Source organism: Pogona vitticeps, chromosome 2 (genome assembly GCF_051106095.1).
Source record: "Pogona vitticeps strain Pit_001003342236 chromosome 2, PviZW2.1, whole genome shotgun sequence".
Taxonomy (NCBI): domain Eukaryota; kingdom Metazoa; phylum Chordata; class Lepidosauria; order Squamata; family Agamidae; genus Pogona; species Pogona vitticeps.
In genome coordinates, this window is record NC_135784.1 from 191,162,025 (window position 1) to 191,188,618 (window position 26,594).

A 26,594-nucleotide genomic window follows, 5' to 3' on the forward strand; every position below is an offset into this window, starting at 1 on the left:
CAAGCAACATGAACAGCCCTACAGTCATTTCCAAGGTTTGTATAAAAACATTAACAATGGTCCTTTAAACCTTTGACTACCCTATGGCTAGGTTATTGGGAACTGATCCAGTACTCTCATTAATTTGAATTTTTCAAAAACTATATAGGTGCTACAAGTATGCTCTGATAGCTTTCAGAACAATTTGTTTTCAGCTTAGGAGGAACCACCTTTTATGGTAAACTTGTTTCATTTAAACACCTGTTGGTTTCAGCCTGCACATGCTACATTTTACATTAGTGAGAAGGGTAAGAAGAGATGTAGATCTTAATCTAGTTAGGAGTTTCACTTCCTGAAGTCTTTTAATAATCATCTTGCGTATCTTCCAGAATCCATCTTGAGGGGTGAGGCAGTTCTGGCGAGATTTCCATGCTATCTCACCACAGAAACAAATGATGGTGATTGTAGGTCCTCTTGTGCATTTTTGGCCATCTTTTTATTATAACTTTTCTTGGATGTAGAGGTTCTACCTCCCAGTCCTACCATCTTCTGAAAACTTGAAGTCTCTACGCGTGGAAATTGAGGTTTTCTAAACCTGCTCCTTGGGCTAGTTTTTTTTTTTTTTTGGTAAAACTCATCCATTCATGGAAAAGGCTTCAGGAGTTAACCTGGAGGCAAAATCCGGAGCTGGAGTCCCGAAGGCAGCATGTGTCGTTCTGCCAACTCCTGCGACATTGCTGGAACCAGTTGTATTGGCTCTTGCCTTTCCATTGGACCATTTCAGCAATGTGGAGAGGGGGGATCTGCTGCTTGGGTAACAGCCTATCCTCCATATTACCCGGGCTTCATGCTCTGGAGAGGACACTCCTCGATTCAGAGCATGTTACCATAGTCTCTTGAGACTGAAGGATGCCTATATATAAAACTCATCTGATCCTGGAATGTGTGTTTGCTGGGGAAAAGTCAAGCAAAACACAACTGGCTGGAAGAAAGATTAGTGAAGTTATGTGGAACCTGGTGGTCAGTCGTTATATTCATACAAAGGCTTTTAAAAATCCCCTCAAGTTGTTTAAAGAGAATTTTTACCCAAGTGTGCATACATTTTAAGCGTCTAACTTTGCTGAAGACTTTTAATGCAAAATGTTGTGGCTTAATTTATATCTCAATTTTTTTTAAAAAAGCAAACTGCATGGTTCTCTCTCTTCTCACTCAAAATGTAGGTACATAGATGCCCCTTTCCTATAACTTATATCCCAGCCCATGTTAAGACAGCGAATGTCACACTAGCCACTGCACTTCCTATACAGTATATCATTAGTGGTGTGGAATGACTGAATGAAACATAGGTTTTGATAACAGATTTACAACATAGTTCTATCAACCATTTCCTAATCCTGTGTAGCTCAACTGATCTGCATTTATATCATCATTTGCTCCTACTGCAGTTTCATAATTTTATTAAACACCAAACATCAGATTGTGGATGTGTTCTTGATCATGTTGTCCTGTTCCTCTGAGACTAGCAGCTGAGAGCATGTCTGCCTATTTGCTTTATACAAATGTGAAATGCATCTTTCTGTGCACTACCCTATCCTGATACATTCTTCAGCCAACCCCCTGCACGGCATTCCTCTGCCCAAAGCAGATTTTTTAAAAAAATGTCAGCCTGTTCAGCTGTTTAGAAAGGATAGGAAAGTGGATAAACTGAAAACTCTGATACATCAGAAGAGAAGTTAAGAGGCTCATTCTAGAAGGCAGATACAAATAAACCTTGAAAGCCAAAGCTGCATTATTTATTTCCCCCATAGAATTATAAAAATCAGAATAATTAGAGGGTATTGTTGTGTATGCCACCAGATGGCAATCAACATTCATCACACTTCTTTCTTCATTCAAAGAAAAGTGCAGAAATACTAGGGGATACGAGCGACTACAATAGGATGTCCTTCCATTTTATTGTTCAGTAGGAAAGCAGCAACAGCACTGTTCTATCTCACATCTTCCGGAGAAAGAAAGACAGATGATCAGAATCCAAGCTTAGCAGCAGAACTTTGTGGCTGCCTTACGCCTTACAGCAGGGCTATGGCCAGCCTCCCAAGCATTCTACAGGAAATTCAGTTGACTCTATCGGCACTACAGGTGGATTCAATGTGCAAATCCAATAAAACCCTGTCCACACAGGCTGTGTCTTCTAAGCCAGTCTAAAACAGGGCACTGAAAAAATTACAGGATCTGATATCTCGGTCCATTAATCTTTTGGGACACTGGTATTTAGGAGTGGAGAGAATATCCAGAAAAAAATAATTCATATTCTCATGTTCAGAAAGCACCTTTCCATTGGATTCACAGTTCCGAAAGTTTCTTGGAATTCAGTCCTCTGATTGTTGTATCTTTATAAATATCTGATAGTGAGGAGGAATAAATTGCCACTGATCTCTAAAAATCCAACCAGCTTTGTACGTATGGTATGAGCAAGCAGCACATTGTAGGGTGGTGGGGAGACCACATATAATGGCACAACTGCAAAGTCAGAGGTCTGGAGAAGAAGGGTATGAAGAGTAGGATCCATTTTCCTGCAAAGAGAAAAAAATGCACTGAACACCTGTATACAATGCAACTACATTTAAAAAGATGTCACTTCTCTCCACACTCAACTGAGTGTAATCCAACATTACAACTCAAGAGTTGAACAACAACCTAGTTAGGAGTCATTGCTCAACTCGAAGACAGTGAACATTGTAAAAAACCATGTTGAAACCCATGTGGACCAAAGGCAGGAATAATCTTGTTCTGGAGAAATAATTTATTTATTTATTCAATTTATACCCCGCCTATCTGGTCAATTACGACCACTCTAGGCGGCTTACAGCACACAAAATAAACAAGTATATATATAACATAATTTTCATGAATTAGAAAAAAGAAAAAGTTTTTTCTCCAAGATGGCAAGAAAACAGAGTATAACAGAGAGGAGGGAAGAAAATTAGGAATTAACTGGGGGGAGGGAAGGCCTGCCTAAACATCCAGGGAGCAGCGTGAATATCCAGAGGTAAGTTGTTCCAGAGGCGAGGAGCCACCGCCAAGAAGGCCCGGTTTCTTGTTTTTTCCTTCTGGGCCTCCCTCGGCGTCAGGCTCCTCAGCCTCACCTCCTGGCTCGCGCGTGTGACACGGGTAGAACTGGGTGGGAGTAAGCATTCCATCAAGTATTGAGGTCCTAAACCGTTTAGGGCTTTAAACGTAAGCATCAAAACTTTGAAGTCAACGCGGAACCGAATGGGCAGCCAATGCAATGCGGCCAGGATAGGAGAAATGTGATGGTGTTTTCTCGCTCCGCTAAGGAGTCTGGTCGCTGCATTCTGCACCACTTGGAGTTTCCGCATTAGCCTCAAAGGTAGCCCCACGTAGAGCATGTTACAGTGGGCTAATCTTGAGATAACGAGCGCATGGACCAATGTAGTGAGCGCCCCCACATCAAGATAGGGTCGCAGCCGGGCTATCCAAAGATGAAAAAAGGAGGTGCGGACCACAGACGCCACCTGTGTCTCCATGGTGAGTGCCAGGTCCAGATGGATCCCCAGGCTGCGAACCCCACTCTTTGCAGCAACGGTCACCCTCCCCAAATGAGAGGGAGTCATCCAAGCCGCTGACAGTGGGGGCACCCACCCTCAGGACCTCCGTCTTGTCTGGGTTCAGCCTCAGCCCATTCTCCTGCATCCATTGCACTACAGCCCCCAGGCAGCACTGAAGGGACAGAACGGCATCACCTGCAGTTGGTAAGGAGATGTAGAGCTGGGTGTCATCCGCATACTGATGACACGATACTCCACATCCCCTAATGACCCCACCCAGCAGCCTCATATAGATGTTAAACAGCATTGGGGAGACAATCGACCCCTGTAGAACCCCACAATTATGACTCCACAGGGCCGAGACACTCTCCCCAAGCTGAACTCTCTGGGGTCAGTCCCCCAAGAAGGAACGGAGCCAGGCAAGTGCCAGGCCATCAATTCCCAACTCGGAGAGCCTCCCCAGGAGGATACTGTGGTCGACAGTATCAAAGGCCACCGAGATGTCGAGGAGGACCAACAGGGATATTTTACCCCTGTCAGCCTCCCTCAACAGGTCATCATACAGGGCGACCAATGCCATCTCCGTACCATGGCGCGGCCTGAAGCCCGACTGAAATGGATCCAGGGCATCTGCTTCCTCCAAGAGAGCCTGAAGCTGGTCGGCCACCACCCTCTCCACCACTTTGCTCATGAAAGAAATATTGGCGACGGGCCTATAATTGCCAATTTTGTCCGCCGCCAAGTTTGGTTTCTTTCTTATGGGCCTAATAAGTGTCTCCTTGAGGGCAGATGGAAACCTGCCCTCAAGGAAAGACCCATTTATTATTGCAGTGGCCCATTCTGTTGTTATCGACCTGGCTGCTTTGATTAGCCAAGCCGGGCAAGGGTCCAAGGAGGAGATGGTGGCTCGACAGCGGTCAAGGACCTTGGCCACAGAATCAGGCGTGACAGGCTGAAAGGTGTCGAAGATTACTGGGCAAGACGGAGCGCTGGACATCTCTGCTCGACTCACTGTGTTCAAAAAAGGAGAGAGGTCCTGGCAGATGGCCTCCACTTTAGATTTTAAAAAGGCTGCAAACTGGTCAGGTGAAAAACTAGGGGGAGGCCTATCACCCGGACCAGTTCCAGATAGGTTGCGCACTATAACTCCGCCTGTTGGTTGGAGGCTTCGCTTATCTGGTTAGCGAAGTAAGTTCGACAAGCAGCCTTTGCCTTAGTCAGGTAAAGGTTAGTTGCGACCCTGACAGCTATCCAGTTATAATCCGTCGGGTTCTTCCTCCACCTACGCTCTAGCCTTCTCCTCATACGCTTCAGTGCTCGGAGGCCCTGGTTAAACCAGGGCGCTGACTGAGCTCTACGGAGGAGAGGGCGTTTAGGCGCGATCGTGTCTATAGCCCTAGTGGCAGCAGTAGATCAGCTGTCAGCCAGAGCCTCGACAGCAGCGCCAGCCAGGTCAGCCATAACACCTCTCATGGCATCCTGGAATCCAACAGAATCCGGTAGCCTTCAAGGGCGGACCATAGCAATAGGTCCCTGCTCCCTGCAAGGGGGGAGGTCCATTACGAGGTTACATTTTATCAGATGATGGTCTGACCATGGCAAGGGGACCGAAATAAGGCACAGAAGTGCTGTGGGACAGGTCTCCTTATGCTGGCTGGAACCCTACTGGAATTCACAGAATTCACACATAGTCAGAGCATTTCTCGGATGCACAGCTGGACATGGGAGCAGGCATAGGACTGAGATGTACCCCAGTACCTTGTCAATTAGTTGCAACAAATTAGGTTGCTCGCTGTTTCTTACAATTGCATTTCTGACATTCAGAGCAAAAATCATTGGCTCTCTCAGTGACTTCCACTGGAAAGAATCTACTGGACCTTCTAGGAAAATCAGCAAAGGGGGGGAAAAGTCAGCTCAGAGTGTGACAAAATTTTTTCTCCCAATTGCCATTGGAAGTAGTTTAAAAAGTGGCCTTAGTTGGACAGATAAAATCCATCTGCAGAGCACTAGGAATATAATCAAACATTCGTGCACATACCCGAACAGAAAATACTCATATTTTTAACTAGAGTGCATGTGGAATACTCAAGAGCTTAGAATGTCAAGGAAAACCCAGATAATAGGAAAAGCAACTTATCCATCTCGGGACCCTGTGCTGGAAGAAATATGAGATATAAATAAAATAAAAATCTCTGGACGGGGACAGAGAATGGGATTTTCTCTAGGCTTATCTTTTATGAAGTCTATTGCACACAGAGTCCGGCCATTTAAAGGAGATGTACTTTACGTTAGTAGCTGTAAAATCCTCTTCTCTCCCAACCAACCCCTACAAACTCCTCATTAACCTTGTGGGCGCAAGTGAATTTTCAAGGACTGCCAGAACAACCTGGTGACCTTCTTACCCACAGCATCTGTCTGTGAGGCAAATGCTACACATTAGTTGTTGTCCATGGTCCTTTGGGAAACTGCCTCATATCAGCCCAGAAAATGTGTGTTAGTTTGCAAAATAAATAGCAAGAATATAATGTAATGTAATATAATAGCAAGAGAAGAAAAGAAAAAAAAGGGGGAGGATACTTCTTTTGGTAAGAGACAGCATATCTATATCTTTAACTACCCCAACAAAAGCAACTTCAAAAATCTAGTAGGTCCTAAAGCTGTGCCCCCCAGACATCTTTTCAATGGGAAGGAAAGACAACCACTCTTCAGTCAGCTTTAGGAAGCTGCAAACATGCCACTCTGGGAAAAAAACACCTACCCTAGTATCATATTCAAGAACAAATGGCGGGAAGTCAATTTGTTCGGGAGGAATGGCTGTGAACAACTGCTGGAGACTTTCTATGTGGTGGACTTTGTCCTTCATGCCCGAGACAGTGAACGTTGTGAAAAACCATGTGGAAACCTAATGGACCAAAATAGAAAATTAATGTTCCCATCAGAGAGCAAGCATTCAGATGACAGCACAACAATTTAGCCATTTTTTAAAGCACACACAAACAGGCGAATGGTTAGTTTTAACAACAACAACCCAAGATAGTGTCACTTTGGAGTTTTATTTTAAGAACTATGCAATTTTTTTTATCAAGGGGCAGTGTTGCATTCACACACACACACTTAAAATTTCCAGGCCCATATCTTGCTCTCAAAACCATTTGAGAAGTTATATCTTCCAGAGTCAATACTGATGGCCCACGTCATTTCAGCCTGGGTGAACTTAGTTATCATGACTCAGCCAGGAAACATTATATTGTATAACCAGTATGATGATGATGTTACACGCCACCAAGTTGGAACCAGTTTACAAGAGACCGTAAGAGGACTTTCATGGTAAGTGAGATATTTAAGGAGTGGTTTTGCCAGTTCCACACCCCCAATGAGTTTCCATGGCAGAGTAGGGATTTGAACTCAGGTCTCCTGAGTCCTTGTCTGCTACACTACACTGGTAACTAGTATACATTATACGAAATCCTGTTGGGATAAGTTGACACCCTGGAAGTCAAATCATGCAGGCTGGTAAAATTTTATTTAAATTCCCACTTTTAGGTTCTGAGGGCTCCCTGGAAGTCTGGAAGAGGCTTTTAGAGCTAAGAATCACCATTGGATCACAGATGGCAGTTCTGAGTCCAACCTAAATAATAATTATTTTTTCTATGGTTTTACTTTTATGGCACTAGTTGAATGCTGCTAAAGAAACACCCACCAGGGTTTGTACAAGACCATAATTTAAGCAGTACTGCCCAGTATTTACAAATCCACTGCTGCTTCGCCAAATTTACATTCCGCACCCTGAGACGGCAGTTTACCTTTGAGCGAAAGGTTGGATGGACAAAATACAAAGCCTTCAGATGTCTTTTGTACCTAATAAGAGAAACAAAACATATAAGGTTTTAAACAAGCATTTGTTGAATCACACAAGAACTCAGAAGTCCTACAGAGAACTACACTCCAGGCCAGTGATGGTGAACCTTTCTGAGCTCGAGTGCTGCCCAAACTGCAACTCAAAATCAACTTGTTTATTTCAAAGTGCCAACACTGCAATTAAAACCCAAACACAGTGGTGCCTCGCTTAGTGATTGCCTTGTTTAACGATGTATTCGCTTAGCGATGAGGTTATTGGAGCGATTTTGCGCTCCATTTAGCGATGCTCCCTATGGGGAAATTTCACATAGTGATGTTCGGTACCTTGCCTCGCTTAGCGATGACAGTTTAGGTCCCCCTGTTTTGCTGAACGATGTCCGTTTTTGCTATTTTTAAAGTGTCTTAAAATGTTCAAAAACTGTTTTAAATGCTTGGGATCGTTAGTGCACCTTGTAAAACCTTTGCAAACTTAATTTGGCTTTGTTCTGACTCTTCGTTAATTTTTTGTGAATTTTTTTCTCCCCCATTGGGATGCATTGAACTGTAGGTTTGTCGCAGTTTTTGAACATTTTAAGACACTTTAAAAATAGCGAAAACGGACATCGCTAAACCATCGGAATGCATTGAATAGGCTTCAATGCATTCCAATGGGGGAAACACTGTTTCTCTCAGTGATGTTTCCTATGGCGATTTTCGCTTAAGGATGGTTGGAACAGATTAACTGGTTTTCAATGCATTCCTATGGGAAATGGTGTTTCGCTTAGCGATGTTTTCCCATAGCGATGGTTTTTTTTTGGAACCAATTAACATTGTTAAGTGAGGCACCACTGTACTGAGGTTTTAGTTTAGAAAAAACAACTGCTTCTGCACTACAAGGGTTAAATGTTTGTGGTTTTTTTTTCTTCCTATGGGTGGTATTAACAAAGAAATACTTACCGGTCCTCCAATCCCCCATTGGGCTAGACTTGTAATGGTCACCACTGCGTCCCTCTGCTGTACCACTGCACCAGCAGAGAGGAGTGCCAAAATCCAGGATCAGAGGACGGGTAAGTATTTCTCGATGGCAACTTATGGCTGGCGTGCCTACAGAGAGGGCTCTGTGTGCCAGCTGTGGCACACGTGCCATAGGTTCGCCATCACTGCTCTAGGCCAAAGAAAGAACCATTGTTCCAAGCAACATTCTCTCTAAGCTGCGCAGGTGTGCGCCACTGCATCAGGGTCACACAGCTGATCCAAGGTTTCCGACTGTTTGCTTCCGGTTGCAGCCAGAACTCCGCACGTATGGGGTGGAGCCTCAACGCAGTGCTCCAGAAAATTAGAGGGAACATTGGTTCCAAGAGTTATCAAAATCCATACAATGACACTGAATCATTTATCTGTGGTAAAACATCTAAAAGTAGACATTCAGTACAGGAAATAAATTTTTACTCATTTTATGTTGAATGCTGGCATCGTTATGGATTCATTCAACATAATGTCTCTTCTCCCCTCATTTAAAAAAAAAATCTTTGGGTTGTTGTCTGTCCAAAAGGAGAACATTTGAAGACATACTAAAGAAAACTTACTTGACATCAACAATGTCATAGAGCTTTTTCAGGAAATCCGAGTCTAAATGATTGTAGACATTAGTGAGCGTATGGAAATACACAATGACATATTCTTTCGCTACAATGTGATCCATCACGTGGATAAAGTACAAGAGAGCCTGAGACATAAGAAAAATTACAAATTGTCAGATGCAACGTTTCAGCAGAGGATTTTGTTACCTATCTTTATGTTTTATTCCAGGAACAAAGTAGCGGGGGGATTAATTTTCTTAAGACAGAAAGTTACTCCCTGGCAATGGATTTTCATCTTGCACATGTAACTAAATACTTTTGCTCTGGCAGTCAAACCAGCAGCAGTGAGGTGAGGTTGGTTAAATCAATCAATCCATCCAGAGTCACTGAAGTATTCCAGACAGGAGTCTGGTGACTTTATTATAACTGCAAGGAGTAACTACTAGAGTTTTACACTGCTTGCCAGGATCTCACCTTCTCCATGTCTATAAGAGTAACAGGAATATTTCTTCCAACCACTGCTATCACTGTACGACCACAGTTATCAACACCTACAAACAGAATGAGGGAAAAAAAACTGCTTTAGATTCATGAATACTGGGCACAGCAAGCAAATTCAGCCTAAAAGCTCATTATTTGTAAAGATGTGGTGAGTAAAGGAGCAATGCTCTGAATACTCCCACCACATTTGACTTTCTATTCACTATAAATTGTCTTAGATTGTGCAGGAGTCAAAAAGATTTTTTCCATGCACACTTGAAACATGCTATTTAACCTCTTTCCAAGGTAACTGTTACTCCAGGATAGTTATTCTCAGAATTATTGCTCCACCCATATTTCTTACTTGTGATGTTGAGTTGCACACTTTTCACTACAATATACTTATCAACAAGGAAGAGTTAAAGCATAATTAGGTGGACTGAACTTACCTGTCTGGTACAAAGCTTTAAGGGAAGCAATGTCTGACAGGTCTTCGGCTCTTGCCCGACAAAGCCAGCGGTTGTAACTAGAAAGAAGCCACATGTTCAGACATTTCCTAGTGATGCAATGCCATGATGAGCAAGCATAGCCACTACTACCAAAGGCATACTATTAGGAAAATAAACATAAACAACCTGCTGCATTTTTGCATAACCTCATGCTCTTATCATTTGCACATACTAAAAGGAAAACGGAAGTTATATAGGAAATTATTGTACTGGAAATTATTAAAAATCACGCAAAGTTGTCATCCTCTCAAACAAAGAACAGACCGGCCCAAGGTAAACTTTTCCCTTCCTGATTTAAAAAAAAAAATCTGTTGCAAAATAATATAATCCCCTATACCACTGAATATGAAACCCAAATGATTTCAAGTAAGTGCTCATTTTACAGTTGCCTCACTTTCTTTGATGCTGTTTCTGTAGCGCTGCCTCAGAAAGTTGCCCCTGAAGGACGAGACGCCTCTGTTTATCGACATCTCCTTCCATGCGAGCAAAAGCATGTGAGCCAATAAATGACAAGTCTGCTTCTAGTCCTTCCTCGTCAGAATTATCTGCCAAAAAAAAAGTGTGAGAATAATGAAAAACTTGTTCAGGATAGAGAGGCATAATACAAGTCCAATACAGAAAACTATTTAGCAGTGTCTCTTGCTGTGACCAAACAGACTGTGTGTTTCATTGTTTGGATCAACAGTTGACAGCAGTTCAAGTTTCAGGGATGTCAAAAGGGAGTAATCACTTGGAGCCAAAAGAGAAGGTAGCTTTTGAGGAGGTAGCTGTGTTAGGCTGTGCAAGCATATCAGGCAAAATCCAAAGAAGCAAGCAAACAAACAAACAAAACAAAACAAAAAAACAAAACACACACAAAAAAACACCCTTACAAAAACATGTGGCACCTTAAAGACTAACTATTATACTTTAATGTGAGCTTCGTCAGCACCCTAAAACAACATAGGTCATAAATTATTGCATGTAGATGTGCCATACACCCAAGAGCCAATGATGATTTAGAATGTTCTGCTTGTGAAACTGACATTTCATTCAACATTTCATTCTGTTTCTGTATGTCTGAGGAAGTGGGCATGTCCACGAAAGCTTACATTAAAACAGAATAATTTTTGTATTTTTCTGTTTTGTTTTGTTTCTTTGGATTTCACTTGATATAGATGTATTCAAGTGTTGGATCCTCTTGAGGAACAGAGGACATCCCGTGAAGGGCAATTCCTGCCACCACAACTTGTCAGACGTTCCCTTTCTGATAGATGGGTGGGAGGAGCAGTAGCTTACAATGTGCAGCAGGGAATAAATAACATCTTAAAATAATAACACAGTGCCTAGCAGGGACACTGTATAAAGGAAATGATAAATGGATCAATACTAGCTCTATTCACAAATTACAGCCTGAAACACTGTAGGAATTTAAGCACTGGGGGGATGGGAGTGTGAATGCCCCCTCCCCAGTTAGAAGCCACTCAAACATTTGTGTATGGAGATCTGAAGAGGTACTTGAAAATGCAGACAACTGAATGCACTTATAGTGGTTTACCACTGAGTTCTGAATTATCAGGGCTGCTGATCATGTGACTGTAAATACATGCCAGTGAATGTGTTTACCAGCATCTCATCAGACCTTTCCACTGAATATGTGACTGTCCGAGCAATCTCTTAACAGAGAGGACAATGGGGGTGGGACTTAATAACATCCCTATGTCCTTCTGCATACAAATCCTTTTGCTTTGCCAATGGTGTCTACTCTCATTTTTCAACCAACTCTTGACACAAATGGCAGACTCACCCTCTGAGACACCGGGCTTTTCGCTAATTCTGATCTGACGTTCTGGCACCACTGGCTCCCCTTGTGCATTGCCAATATCGGCAGGAAGGAAAGGCAAGGACCTCTTCTCTTCTTCCACTGACCTTGGGAAATACAGAGGCAGCATCTTCTGATACGTAGGCTGCAAAAGAAACAGAGTTGGAAAATGGTTTGTCTTATACCTCCACTCTTCAGAGTAAATTAAAAACAAACTGGCCAGAATCCTATTACCTATTTGTTATGTGTCATCAAGCTACTTCTCATTTATGGTAATCCTAATAGGGTTTTCAAGGTATAATGAACTTTCAAGGATTGCTTTACAATTGCTACCCACCAGTGTGTGCCCGTGGGCAAGTGAGACAGTTTTGAATCCAGGTCTTCTGAATCCTGATCCAAAACTCCAACCAGTATATTACATTGTCTCCCATTAGATATTTACACTGACACCCGTCAGTCAGAATACAATTCAGTGGTAAACTACTGCAAGTCAAGAAGTCAGCATTGGCATTTGCTGTTGCACATTGTGTTAAACAACTCCACACATAAAGTCAAATGCCTACACTGACTTTTTAAAAAGAAGTGATTTGCTGCCAATGAAATTATGCTGGCAGCTGTAATAAAGAGGATCCTGACCAATACAACTTGTAAGAAGTCATTTTCTGAAGAAGAAGAATTTCTACCATAAATATATGGTAAGCCATAAACAGCATAGATCCATTTTGCAATATCATAGTCCATCACTTTAATGTTTTACTACACCTCTATATTTTCCTAATTGAAGGCTGCCATGTTTCCAACCTCTTTTGGGAGTATTCTAGAGATGTATTGCTTTCCTTTACAATAAATGACGTGTACTTCCAGTCTTAAAGCTCTTATAGCCTTACGGACTATCTTACAGCACGAGGTAATCTACATAATCTGGCATAACCACTTACTGATTACACAGCAGGAAGTCTATGAATGAGTGGCTTGGGGGGGTATCATGTGGCTTAAGAGACAAGATGGAAAATGCATTTTTGCCACTTCAGAAGAGGAGCAACAGAGGAGCTCACAACTGCAGAAGAATACGTCTACACATGTGAGCAGGAACATCTACTTACCTCTTCAACCTTAGACACTGCAAACACCACTTTTTCAAGTGTATTCCCATGAATCTCCAAAAATCGCCGTACTGTTCCTGGGTGGGTGAGAAATAAAGATGAGAGTCAGCAAAAGTAGAAAAAAAATGATATTTGACCTTACTACATATGAGTAAAGTATATGACTATCCTCTCCCATTTTAGTATTTTCCCTGTAAGTAAGTTAGTAAAAGTTAAAAAAAGAAAAAAGCAGCGACATCGCCTTGCCAACAAAGGCCTGCATAGTCGAAGCTATGGTTTTTCCAGTAGCCATGTATGGAAGTGAGACCTGGATCATACAGAGGGCTGACTGCCGAAGAATTTATGCTTTTGAATTGTGGTGCTAGAGGAGACTCTTGAGAGTCCCCTGGACTGCAAGGAGAGCAAACCTATCCATTCTGAAGGAAATCAACCCTGAGTGCTCACTGGAAGGACAGATTCTGAAGCTGAGGCTCCAGTACTTTGGCCATCTCATGAAAAGAGAAGACTCCCTGGAAAAGACGCTGGTGTTGGGAAAGTGTGAAAGCAAGAGGAAAAGGGGACGACACAGGACGAGATGGTTGGACAGTGTCATGGAAGCTACCAACATGAATCTGACCCAACTCTGGGAGGCAGTGGAAGACAGAAGGGCCTGGCATGCTCTGGTCCATGGGGTCACGAAGAGTCGGACACGACTTAATGACTAAGCAACAAGTAAGTAAGTAAAATAACAAAGGAAAGAAGTAAGGAATAGGAAGTTACAATTTTCACTCCCATACCGTACATATATATGTGTTGCATAATGATAGAAAATGAGTAAGAGGGCGTGAAAGACAACGATGTGTGTGTGCTTGTGTAAGGATGCTGTATGTAAAAGTTGTAACAATGCTGCGGTGTTTGCCCATGAGAGCGAATGGTGTGCGTTTGTGAGAAAGGAAAGGGGTTGTCTGAGAGAAAGAAAATTCCTGTAAAAGAGAGAGGAAAATGCCTACTTATCTACTGAGGAACTGCCCTTGCTTTCTGGTGTTGTTCATCAACCCAAATGTAAATAAGACTCAAACATGATTATCATTTGATTCACAAATGGATTCACTTAAAAACTCAAAAAAGCCAGAGGGATACCTGTGGCCACCTTTAACCAGTGTGCTTTACATTAGATTTGGGACAGTGGAAAAAAATTACTGCTCCAATTTGGAGATCATAAAGCTTAACTCTTTATTTGGCGGAATGTCTGAAGTGACAAACCATTGTTTCAGTCACAGCTCTGCCTTCAGTGCCTCTTCTAGAGTCTGGATTTCTAAGACAGAACTGGAGAATAGACAAGCAACACTAAATTGTGGTTTGCCTCTATGTCTGGGAGTGCAAACTATGGTCTGGCACGAAGTATGAGCTGACAAGTATGTCTGTAAATATTCCCTTTAAAATACTTTGTGTAACTGATATATCCAGTGACATGTAGTAAATAAAGTAATGGACTAGGACTCAGAAGGCCTGGATTCGAATCTTTGTTCAGCCATGAAAACTCACTAGGGGTATGGAACTTAAGCCACTCCTTAAATATCTCACCTTGAAAGTCCTATTCAGGTTGCTATAAGTTGGTTAAGTTGGGCTGACCCAACAGTACATAACAGCCGATGGATATCATGTAGTCACTTTATGCTCCATATGATCTGGTCTTCAAATATAAGGTTTATAAACTACCAAAGCTTAGAGCATACAGAGCGCCAAACATCAAGGCAGCTGTTTTGTCAACTGAATGCATATAAAAACAGACTGTGTTCTCAGACACTAGGAGTAAAATAGTTTGCTTCACTCTCTTGTTAACTCCACGTGAAAGGAACTGTGGTTTACAAATGTTTATTGTCCTTATATGAGGCTGCTGAGTGTGCAAAGTAGAATATCAAGGCTAGGCTACATCTTTCCATCAAACCTTTGTCAGGACATCTTCATCCCAATACCCAACTGTCTCTAGGCTTAAACAATCTGTTAATTTCCATTTTCTGCCTCTGCCTACATTTCCTTCTTCTGTTGTCTCTCTTGCAATTACTTCTAGTAGGTAAGACTTGTCTCTCATTCTTTGAGAAGCACCATGTACACAGATGAGCCTATATCAAGAACAATAATTGATCTTCCAGGGGTACTTACGAAGTGCTATGTGAGTGGCATCAGCTAAAGGGTAACCTCGTTTCACAGTGTTTATCACACAGAATCCCACTGAGGACATCGCCTGCTCCCTAAAACCAGAAATGTAAAGAAAGACAGAAGCAAAGTCATCAGCAAACCAGTGCTGCTGAAGTCAGAACAGGTTCACAATAGCACTCCCATTTTGTTATGTTTGTTATTGTGGCAAATGAATGGTGATTAGGATCGCCAGAGCAATTCAACAACAGCAGGTTTGTTTGTCCTTTGCAGGGTCCTGCAGCATCTCCATGGAACCAAATATTAAGACAGATTCATGGAGATTGTATCATATTCTTGGCTTTAGAAAGTAATAGTAAATGAACATGATTCTGTAGATTTCTATTTTTGTTCCACACTGTGGATAGATATTCCTTTTTAAAAACCCTGAGATCGTTTAAAACAACAACAACAACACCCAGTGCTCTGACTTGCACAGAGCTCTCCCATAGAGCTTGGGAGACCTCCTCTTCAGATTTGTCGTTTTCCTGATGTAGAAGAGCAACCACACCTGAAATAAAGGTCACAGCACTGCTCTTTATCTATGATAAATGTGAACAGAAAAAAGAACACCTGATGAGGGTCTTGGTCCTAAGAAACAGAATCAAGCCAAGCACTCTGGAATGAGTTCAAGACAACATATGCTGCTAATCATTCAGAAGAATCCAGATGTTTCCTCCATATTTCACTGTCTCAAAGGTCACAAGAAGAGAAGGTGGCTCAGTCTGCACTGAAACCAGAAGTGCAGTCCATTTTTAGTTCTAGTTCTAGTTTATTATTATACGGTCATAGACCCGAAAATACAAAAATAAGCATATTATATAAAATATACAAAATAAGTAAATTGTTAACATTTTACGAATTCTTAAAACTGTGAATAAAAACTTAGCCACCGACTGTGTTATTAATTGGTTCTCTCCGGACAGCAAAAACTTCAGGTAGTCTCTGGGAGGTATACCAGTACATTTATACATTATTGGGTAGAGATAATGGTTACGTTCAGATCTATATAAGGTACATTCTAAAATGGTGTGTGCCAAGGACTCAACTGTTTGTTACCCACAAGGGCATATCCTTTCTCTATAGGGAATGTTGTTAAAGCGCCCTTTTAACAGGGCTGAGGGAAAGCAGTTAAACCTAGCCCTTGAGAAGACAAAACGATACCTTGGTACTGTGATTTGATATAGATAATTTGCTAACTTGGGAAAGTTAAAATTTAAACCAAAGTGCATTGGTGAGCAGGTCCTATCTGCACAAGCTAGTGAATACTGGAGATCTATGTCTTTAATGCGTTGTACAATCATTGACTTGGTACTATCATAAGGCTGATTCCGAAAGAAGTCCATTGAGAAGCCTAAAAGATGTAATTTGTCAGTAAATCCCTTATGCCATGAGCTGGCAAAGACATCTTTTTGTAAATAGTATAAATACCCACTAGTTGTGGGAGCATATACCACCTTCAACCAGAATCGGAATGCATACAGCCAAGCTTGACATTCCACTGACTGAAGACCAGCCTCCAAACGCAAAGCAGCTGAAGAGGCACACCTTGGCATGGCGAATAGGAGTCGCAACGAGTTTGACAGAACACTTTCAACTGCGGGATTGAAACCATTTATCCAAACTGCAATACCATATAGGAGCTGTGCAAGAACAGTCCATTTTTATTAAATGATGCCATTTAGCCCTAGAACTGTCTTAGCTATACTACCAAAGGGCTCCCTATTTTGAAATTAGAATAAGAGAGGTAAAGAATTAACTGTTGGCTTTTATCTGTGTGAATCATTTTATTCGTGGTAGGTGCACTTTCATGAATCTTGGCTCCAATTCCCAATTTTTTCTAGAAGTTTGGGAATTTCAGCCCACAAACACACTCTTACATTTTGCTCATTTGGGGCTGGGTTGACCTCTGTGACTGTGAGTTTTTCTCTAGCCTTGCTTTCTGTTGTTGTTTTTTTTTAAAAAAGGAAGCTGCTATGGTACTTCCTGAGAGTCACAGTCTTCCTGCCCATGAGGCTCAACAGAAGTAGTCTTCTGAAGAATTAGGACTTCCAGGAAGCACTGTGGCAGCTTCCTTCCCCCTCCCCCCCTTTTTTTACATTAGAAAAGGGAAGCAAAGGCCAGCAAAAACCATGCAGCCTCATATGTGTTTGTGGGCTGAAACTCCCCAGAATTTCGCCTGAGAAACATCTGGAGAATTTTGAGTTATAATCAAAATAATAGCAAAAAGAGCACCCCCCCCCCAATTTACTAGCTACCTCAGGTATGTCATATGCCCTGCCCTCACCCCTCCCCAATTTTTCAGAAAGCTTTTAACATTTCCTAAATGTATATTTAATCTGGTGCCCTGAGGTAATCCCAAATGAAACAGCTGGAAGATGGGGGCCATGCTTTGCCACACCCCCTAACCAGGTAAACAATGAAAGTAGAAAAGAAAAAGGAACTTTACTGTTACTGCTTGGGAGGTAAAAGGGAGAGCATAATAGTGGCAAGGCTGCCTCCTGCATTAAAACAGGTTGGTAAGAGAGCTGGCAGTAGAAATGGTGAGAGACTGGTGGTGGGGGGCAAAGGAGCAACAGGCTCATACCCCATCTATTCCCCTGTCATCTTTTAATTTGCCTTTCAGTCTCAACAATCTATCCCTTTGAAACAGATTAGATCAGGCCCACCACAGAAGTCAATGGGTATAACTAGGCACATCTAGCCCTCCTCCCGGAACAGCTATTGTTTCAACAGTATTTACACACAAGGCTGGATGTACCGAGCATTCCTAAAGAATTGGAGACAGTTTCTTAAGGCACCAACACCTTCATTTTCACACATCCCACAGACAACAGATGTGTTGCAACATGCAAATAACTTATCCTACCGTGTTTCCCCCAAAATAAGACAGGGTATTAGATTAATTTTTGCTCCAAAAATGCAGTAGGGCTTATTTTCAAAAGATATTTTATTTTTTTATGTACAACACTCTACATTTATTCAAATACAGTTACATCATTTTCTTCTGGTTGCTGCACAAGGGAGGAGGGCAGGGTTTCACTTAACTGGGGCTTATTTTGGGGGTAGGGCTTATTTTCAGGAAAACAGGGTAGTAACCACATTCCAGTATTTTACTTGTGTACTGTGTATGTGTGAGAGAAAGAAATGCTGATCACACACACTCAGAGAGAGAGAGAGAGAGAGAGAGAATGAACAAACGAACGAATGAATGAACGAACTTGTTCTCATAAAACATTTACATGCTCACTTTGCAAGTTGAAGGATATTGCGATAGCAGCTGTAAAGGGAGCTCTCTGCGGCTGTTCGGTATCGACTTTTGTATTTAGGTCCCACAGTATGAATGATGAAACGGGCAGCCAAATTATATCCCTTTGTCAGCTTTGCCTCCCCTGTCCGGCAACCTAAAAGAGTCAAACAACAGGATGAGAGAAGCATCATCTCAAGAGAAGACAACAAATTCACTCCAATAGAACTGCTACGGTTCAGTACAGACTCCCAATCTGGTGCTCTCTTTATGCGACAGACAAACTTTCCTCCTGATTGCTTATGGTAGAAGTTGCAGCCTAACATGTGAATGGCACCAAGAAGGGACATGGAAGTTTGGTGCTGTAAGAACATGTGATAAGTCTTGGGCTTGCATATTCCTTCCTCTAATTAATTTATTTATTAAATTTATAAAATAAAAAATACAATTGCTATATTAATTAAGACAATTAATTTAAGAAAGGATTACCAAGATGGGGTAGGATAAGGAAAGAAGAAATAAAAAGACTTAGCTGACTGGAGGGAAGGCCTGCCTAAATAGCCAAGATTTTAACTGTCTTTTAAAAACACCCAGCGAGGGTGCCAGCCGAATTCCTGTATAATGAGAGAAAAAGAAAGCTTTTTCTTCCAGTTTAGACTTGCTGCCGCTCTACGCTACATACAAACTTGGAAAAACTGTTCCTGATTTTAACTACGGTTTATTAAAATGACAAGACTATTTCTTCTAGTAAATAGTATATGACATATATTTTTTTAAAAGGGAGAGCTGTAATTTTTTTGACTGCTATTTATTTAGCTACTGGACATTTCATCTGGATCACGATTAGTTATTTTCAGAAAGTTCATTATACTGCAACTTTTATTAAAAAGTTCTGTTATGGGTTTAGTCAAACCAGTTTGAGCACATGTAAACCACAACAAACATTCATTTACCTTTAAATGCCACCTTCTCAATTCAGAAGCTATTACCTAATAATCAAATTTTGTGATATAGGCAAAATTCTTTCTCTACTCTAATACATCCTATTAGCTAGCTTCAAACACATCAGAACACAGCATTTCTAAAACAGAAATGCACACATAAGAACAGCGATTCTGATGAAAAAAGCAATTTCTCCAAACTTATTTACTTATCCCCCCACAACAGCCAGATAATAAACATATTGCCAGCCAATGTGTTGGCACCAAAAATAAATAAATAAATCACATGGCATTTTCTGGTGTTAATACTACTGCAAGGAAGCAAAAGGGGTCTGGCTGCAGCAGGCTGACAGAGGTAAAAAACTGGCATTTATACTGGAGTCAGGAAATACAAGAGAAGTATATGAAACACTCAACCCCCAAATGTAATAATTCTATATTGGATTCTGAGAGAGAGAGTGAGTGAGAGAGAGAGAGAGAGAGAGAGAGAGAGAGAGAGAGAGAGAGAGAGAGTAGATATTCAATAACTACTCCATACAAATGCAAGAGTAAGGGGATACCTTTTTTTAACCACTAAAAAAAAAAAAACAAATTGCAAGTTTTCGTGGAGAAAATCCCACTTCGTCAGGCTGGACACCACCTCTTCTGCAAGTTTTCTGCACTATCCATGAAGGGGTGGTGCCCAGCCTGATGAAATGGGATTTTCTCCAAGAAAGCTTGCAATTTGTTTGATGTTTTTAAGTGCTTCAATAAAGGTATCATTCTACTCTTGTGTTTTGTGCGATCCTAAGAACCACATGAACTTTTCCTAATTCTTTCTACTCATACAAGTGGTTTTTTTAGCTGTGCTCATGATTAAATACTGACTTGTAGTTATAATAACTAAATAAATTAACAAAATTAATAATAAAAAGTGTTTAACATGTACATAAAAACTCTCTCTTGTGGTTAGGCTCTGAGGATTGTAGTCTGTGGCTTGGATGCTCTGAAACTTTGGCCACCTTTGTGCGAATATGTTTGTTCACACTATGGGGTATTTTTTGGTCTGTTTAAATATAGTAGTGAGATAACTAATATAAATCACCCAATACTGAGACACAATCCCCTTTTATCAGTTTAGTCAATTGCTCCAAAACTGACTAGGTTAACCAGATCCCCCACTTTACCTTTGAGTTTCTGCAGCTCCGCCCTAAGGTCAGGTCCTGCATGCATACAGATACTTTCGGACACCGGATTCTTATCCATGAGAGACTCATTACTGGTGTTCACTATAGCTGTGCAGTTCAGCAATGCTACATCACCTTGCCTAAGAAAAGACCACTACTATTCAGTGAGCAGCACAGGAAAACAATAGTTACAACTCTCTACCAAATGACAATAAGGATAATAACAATATTTTTATAAATTTTAAAAAATCCTTCACAGCTGGTATGTGCTTTCTAAAGAGCTCCAGTCATCTTTAAAATTATTGTTTTCTGGAGTACATATTCAGAGCCTCTTAAGTGCTAAACCATAAGTGAGGAGTGACTAATCTGTTTTAGTCCTGAACATGCATATTGCATAATAACAGGAGTGCCTTGATGAATTCAAGCAAGAACTACCTAACTCAACGTGCATTAATCAGAAACGTCCCAGACATCAGCAGCTAATACATGATCCACCAGGAGCAAATCAGCAACTCACCAATGAGCCCTGCCCTGCCCTCCACTTTAGCTCTGTTTATGTAGACCCTCTCCCCCCGACAACTACAGCATTTCAGATGCAGTGGAATACAAGTCCCATCAGCCCTGGCCAACACATCCAATGGCAAGGCATTACAGAAACCACAATCCAAATCAGCCACAAGAAGTCCATTTTGAGAAACAGTGGGGCAGACCAAAGTCTAAATAGAACAGTGCCGGTTCATATAAAATCCAATATTGCTAAATGCCATTTAAAAAATCATGAAGTACAAACTTACCACAGCAGTATTTTTTCATTGATGTCTCTCCTATATGGGAAAGGTGACCGAACATCAACTTGTTCATATTCATCTGGACTTGGAGAGGAGTTTGATTGTTCTGCCTCATGAAGGTCAGCCCACACTGGCAAAGTTTCAATATCTACAAAATGGGAAGGTGCACCCAAAGGATCCATGGGATGAAGAGATCAACCCTTACTTCATACGCATTCCACTTTATAAACACACCACTCCTTAGTGAGATCTTGCCGGTACTTTGGATAAAAGATATTTAGAGTCAAAAGCTTGAATTCTTTACTGAGTTTTCACATAGCTGAACATTCCTGTGAAAATATACATCAGCAAATCATTGCTTGCATTCACACATAATCGCAGTTCAAAACAGCAAGGAGCAACTGATAGCCATTTATAAACAATTCCACTCCTAGTTTTTCACCCAAGATTCTTTCTCACAGACCAGCAAATCCCAATTTACCTTCTTGTCCATCCTTGGTTTAGTTTAATCTGTAGAGATGGGCACAAATCTCTGTGGATTCAGTCTCTTGACATCACAAGAGTCTATATATTTTTGGAAGGGGAATGGGGCCCCATAAAGGGAAGGATTCCCTATGAGGAGTTATGGATTAAGTGATGGACTAGGACTCAAGAGGCCTGGGTTCCAATCTCTGCTCAGCCATGGAAACTGACTGGGTAAATAGAACAGGCAAAACCACTCCTTAAATATCTCACTTATCTTGAAAACGCTGTTAGGGTTCCAACTTGATATCACGTAACAACAAAAGGGAAGGAAAAGAGTATCTCCAATGGTCTCTTGAGGGACACACAGGGATTCCCCAGGCAAAATTCTGGGAGATGCAGCCCACAAACAGAGGTCTACAGACCAGCTATATTCAACCCCTATTAATGCCTTCTTTAGTCTGTTTCTACTTTCGACAACAAGGAATCTGCTGCAGTACTTCCTAGGAGCTGTAGTTGTTCCAGATATGCCCTCTGTATTGCCTAAACTGAACAACAATATTCCCACTTCCAGCATCCTCCACACTCGTGCTCATAATTCTGACCACCATTGGGTGATGGCATGATGCTGAAAGTCCCTCTCTACCTAGGAAGCACATTACAGGATCAGAATGAGCCAGTCCTACCCAAGGAGGGGATTAAATAAAAACAGTTTTCACTCTATACTTGGCATTTCACTTTAGTAAAAGACCTACTTTGCAGAAAGTTCAAGCAAGTTCATTCTGAAATGAAAGTTCAGTTTTACTGAGAAGTAAAACTGTAGCATCAATGAATATTAGCCAGTGAATAAAAGGCTGCCAAAACAAAAACAGAATCTCATCCACTACATTCTGTGGGGGAGAGAACATGAAAATTGCTCATGAACCATAACTATATGGTGTCAGAGCACCCATATAAACAATAATATTGGGTATCTGGTGCTCCTTGGGTATGGCACTCCATAGACAAGGGGCCACAACTGAAAAGGCTGTCTATTTTCACCCTCTAAGCCTCTCTTGGAAGCAATACTCAGAACAAAGTGATAGATGATCTCAGGACATGGGTTGATTCATGACGGAGGACAGAGTCCAGCAAATATTGGGGCCCTGAGTTGTTCATAATTAGCACTCTGAACCGGAATCAGAAATATATTGGCAGTAACATTCTCTCCAAGCTGGGTGGCTGCACAGCATCAGTGCCATGTACCTGCAGCCAGTGTTGCTACCCACCTGGTTTCAGTCACAGCCAAAACCCTGCACATGCAAGGCGGGGCCCCATCTAGCGTTGGTAGAAAATTAGGGGGAGCATCAATTTGCAGTAAGAGCAGCTTGACCAAAACAGGTGTCATATTTTCTGGAACATCTTCAAAGGTAGTTTAGCACATAAGTACGTATCAGTAATCCATGGGTAGCCGAACTCTGTGGCATCTGGTGATTAATTTTCTGTTGCATCCTTCCCAATTAATTGCTGAAATTTCACTTCTATTCTTACAATACTTATTGGCTTAAACAAGAAAAACTGATAGCGTTGAAGGTTCACAGGAAGAGCAAATTATTATTTCCACTGAACTTTTTCTTAGCAAGGGAATGGTTATCCTGCCCACCCCTATAGCAACCTTTATAGGTTACCAAAGCACAGATAATAGTAAGTAGATTAATCCTGTCCAGATAGGGATACAACTGGGCAATTAGCTAAAGCTGGTAGAGGGCACTCTATGCCACTAGGCCATTCATGCTTGATCTGACAGAAATGGATACTGGAAAACTTTCAAGCTACAAACCCCTTTCCTCAAGGGGAACAGTTTGAAAAACACTCCATAATGTCTAAAAAAATCTATTTCCCCCCCATAGCACTTCTAACTTTCCAAACTAAGTCTCATTTCATTCAGACATAGCTAGGTGCCAATTCAGCATATCCACTGTCTCACTTGGAGTGCACACAAAAAAGGGAAGCCGAGCTGTATGACACTGTTATACATGCAACAATTCTATATAGCCACATTCAATGGTTGCACCTGCAGAATTCATTCCTGGTGCTGAACCGCTTGTCTACTACAGCATCCCAAACAGAGGCATCACAAAGCCATGCAATTTGCTCCATGAGCTACCTCTTGGACCCAACGCCTTATCTCTAGGGGTAAACCCTACATTGTTTTAATGTGTTTTAATTTTTGTAAGCCGCCCTGAGTAGACGTTGTCTAGAGGGGCGGGGTAAAAATTGAATAAATAAATAAACGGTCCCAAGGATGAGCTAAACCAGTGCAAGGTCATGTCCTCAACTCGCTAGTGGAACAGCCTCTCCAAAAGAATATCATGTCAAGATAGTACTGGAAGTTGCCAAGATATTAAACAAAAACAAGATGGTCACATGTTCCCTGTCATCATGCAGAGTTAAGTGCCAAATGTGGGCCTGAACCCCCCTTCCAATAGATCCAATCAACTAATTTTATCCAGAGCTATTACTAGCAATTTCAGCACCCAGAATTTCACTTTCCTATTGGATAAGCTTGAGTTGTGTGAGACTAGCATACAAGGGAAGAGAAGGAAGGAACTGTGTATGTGTCATATGAGTGTGCAACAGCCACATTGGTTGTTGACACCACCTGTTTGTGTTTTCTTCTGGCAGGGGAGAAGCACCTGGACATGGCCTACATGATGGGGCAGATGGTTCACACTCTTCCAGCAGCATTTACCAACAGAAACTTTTGTACTTTTCTAGAAACAAATTACACCCTCTCAATTGTGGTGCCCTTAGGACAAAGGCCCAGTTACTACTTCAGTACCATCTAAGAACATCTGGAAGTGGTCAGCAACCACACTTCTTCTGTTCAGCCCACAGAGTTAAAAAACGGAAGTCGATACCACAATATGTAGCCATCAACTTTGGCAGTTTTAAAAACAGGCTAAAAAAAATTCACTAAGAATTTGCAACTAGCTGTTAGAGGCATAATGCCTCCAGCAACAAAGATAGTATGTTTCTTCATGCCAGGTGATAAGCAAAAGGGTGCTCCTGTATTCTTGGCTGTTTGTGTGCATTCTCCAAACATTTTGTTGCTTTAAACAGACTTTTGACCAGATGTTGCATAAGTTGTCTTAATGTTCTTAACTCCCATCACCCTCAGCCAATTCAGTCCTAACATATACTGTACATGAGTACAACTCATTAACAGCGGTAAAAAAAAGAGGCCTTGAAATGGAAAAAGTAGCAATAAGTTTGTGACATTTCTATATAGAAAGCCCCAACGCAGGCAAATTAAGAATTCAAGAACTTGATAATGATGATAATGATGATGATAATAAATAAATACTGTAAATAAATAAATAAATAAATAAATAATTCTTCCCAGGTTCCTTCTGTATCCCTGCATCTTTTTTCTCTAAACTGAAGGGAGCAGAACTCCTGTGCATCTGACGGAGGAGCAGATCCCTAGCCAGAAGACTCTCTGCAAGGAATCCAGAGCGATCTGGACAAGTAAGAAGAAGAGATCTATTCCCTGCAGGCTTCTTCTCCTCAGGAGCTTCTCCCACTTTTTACCCCAGACTCCTGCTGCTGGGGTCGAGTCCTTTTCTCCAGGGGCAGGGACCCAAAACAAGGTCGCCAAGAGAGGTGAGACGGTCAAGGAGCAAAAACAGTCAGAGACTCGTGTCGTGTTTCCACTCAGGCCTCCCGAGTCCTTGTCTGAGACACGCGCTGCCTGCTGCTCCTCCTGCTCCTACAACCACCCCCAGCGCCTGCGATACTTTTGCTAAGAATAACAGAGAGAGCTCGGCAGCGCCTTTGAAGACGGCCACGTTTTATCGTGAAAGCCGGCTTTCCTGGACTGCGGCAGCCGCCCACTCGAGCCACGCGGCAGGCAAGCAGCCCCGGAGAAGGGCCGGCCTGGGGGGGGGCCCTGGGACCGGCCGCACAGTCCCAGGGAGAACCCCCACCCCGGGAAAAGAGGGGGAGGCCGCCCCGCCTGAGCACCCCCTCCCCGTCCCACCCGGGGAACCCCCGAGAAGCGGGTCGCCAGAAGGCAGCACCGACTCGAGGGCACCGCATGAGAGGGGTCTCCCATAGCCCCAGCTCAAGCTACGGAAGGCACGGAGAGGTGGTGGTGGAAGGGAAGCCGGGCACGGCTCGGCAAAGCGACGCCCGGAGACCCTTGGCGGAGGAGGGCATTGAAGAGGCGGGAAAAGCAACGCAAGCCGCCCGGGGGGACGGACGGACGGGCGGGCGGGCGGGCAGAGAGGCGGCCCAGGGCAGAAAGCAAGGGGGGACCCCCCCACACACACACACACACCCGCACCCCAGCCGGCATCACTCACGGCCGCCGCCGCTGCTGTTGTTGTCGTTGTTGTTTGTGGCGCCTCCATTTGGCCACCGCAGGATCCGGCCCAAAGGAAGCCCGCCTCAGCGGCACGTCCAGGGCGCCAAGCCCCCCCCAAGAAGCCACAGACAAAGCCGGGGGTGGAAAGAAGCCAGCAGAGCCTCCGAGCAGAAATAACTGCTACTGCGCCTGCGCCGCTACCGCCGCCGCGTCTTCCGGTGAACGCCCCGCTCTCGGCGGAGCCCTTGAGCGCCCTTTCCCCGGCTCAGCACCCAATCCCAGGGCTTCGGGTTTACCCCTAGAGATAAGGCTCAGACAGAGGGGCCCCGCCGAGGAGGAATAAGGGCTCCAAACTGATGGGGAAGGAACTCCCCCTCGCCAGGCTCCGTTCGTTTTCTCCCTCTCCCTCGGAGGGAGAGAAGACCCATCCATGTTTTTGTTTTTTAAAGCAAAATGTTGGGGAGCTGGCATTAAAAGTGGGCGTGAGGACGGAGCAGGGGTAACTACGGGCCACCTGCCGCCCCCCGCCAGGAAACGGCGACTGGAAAGAGACTCGAACTCTGAGCCTAGAGCCCTGATTGATACAGAGATTTTAGGGAGGAAAGAGCG

General features: G+C 42.6%; 1 protein-coding gene across 3 annotated transcripts; it reads right to left on the reverse strand.

Moving 5' to 3' along the window:
- Positions 1–1,750: 1,750 nt before the first annotated feature.
- On the reverse strand, positions 1,751–26,124 carry GDAP2 (ganglioside induced differentiation associated protein 2). 3 transcript variants are annotated; one of them, XM_020789495.3, is made up of 14 exons: positions 25,984–26,124; positions 21,182–21,435; positions 20,388–20,527; positions 18,284–18,437; positions 15,001–15,089; positions 12,859–12,935; positions 11,741–11,900; positions 10,349–10,499; positions 9,895–9,971; positions 9,440–9,516; positions 8,972–9,111; positions 7,352–7,406; positions 6,307–6,450; positions 1,751–2,552 (listed from the first exon to the last, which is right to left on the reverse strand). In XM_020789495.3, exons 2-14 carry the CDS (start codon positions 21,355–21,357, stop codon positions 2,508–2,510), a joined length of 1,485 nt encoding a protein of 494 aa, XP_020645154.1. In that variant the 5' UTR covers positions 21,358–21,435; positions 25,984–26,124; the 3' UTR covers positions 1,751–2,507. The 3 variants fall into 3 exon arrangements, with proteins under 3 accessions (XP_020645154.1, XP_020645151.1, XP_078242887.1); XM_020789492.3 differs by having other exon boundaries at positions 21,182–21,504; positions 25,984–26,118; XM_078386761.1 differs by lacking the exon at positions 25,984–26,124 and having other exon boundaries at positions 20,388–20,541; positions 21,182–21,358.
- Between the last annotated feature and the right edge of the window lie 470 nt (positions 26,125–26,594).

Excerpts from the sequence above, each read along its gene's own strand:
- GDAP2 (XM_020789495.3), bottom strand. The coding sequence starts at position 21,357 with ATGGATCCTTTGGGTGCACCTTCCCATTTTGTAGATATTGAAACTTTG. Across the intron at positions 10,500-11,740 it reads AAAGCCCGGTGTCTCAGAGG|ATAATTCTGACGAGGAAGGA; the intron begins GTGAGTCTGCCA and ends TTTTTTTGGCAG. Across the intron at positions 7,407-8,971 it reads TATGACATTGTTGATGTCAA|GTACAAAAGACATCTGAAGG; the intron begins GTAAGTTTTCTT and ends TTCTCTTATTAG.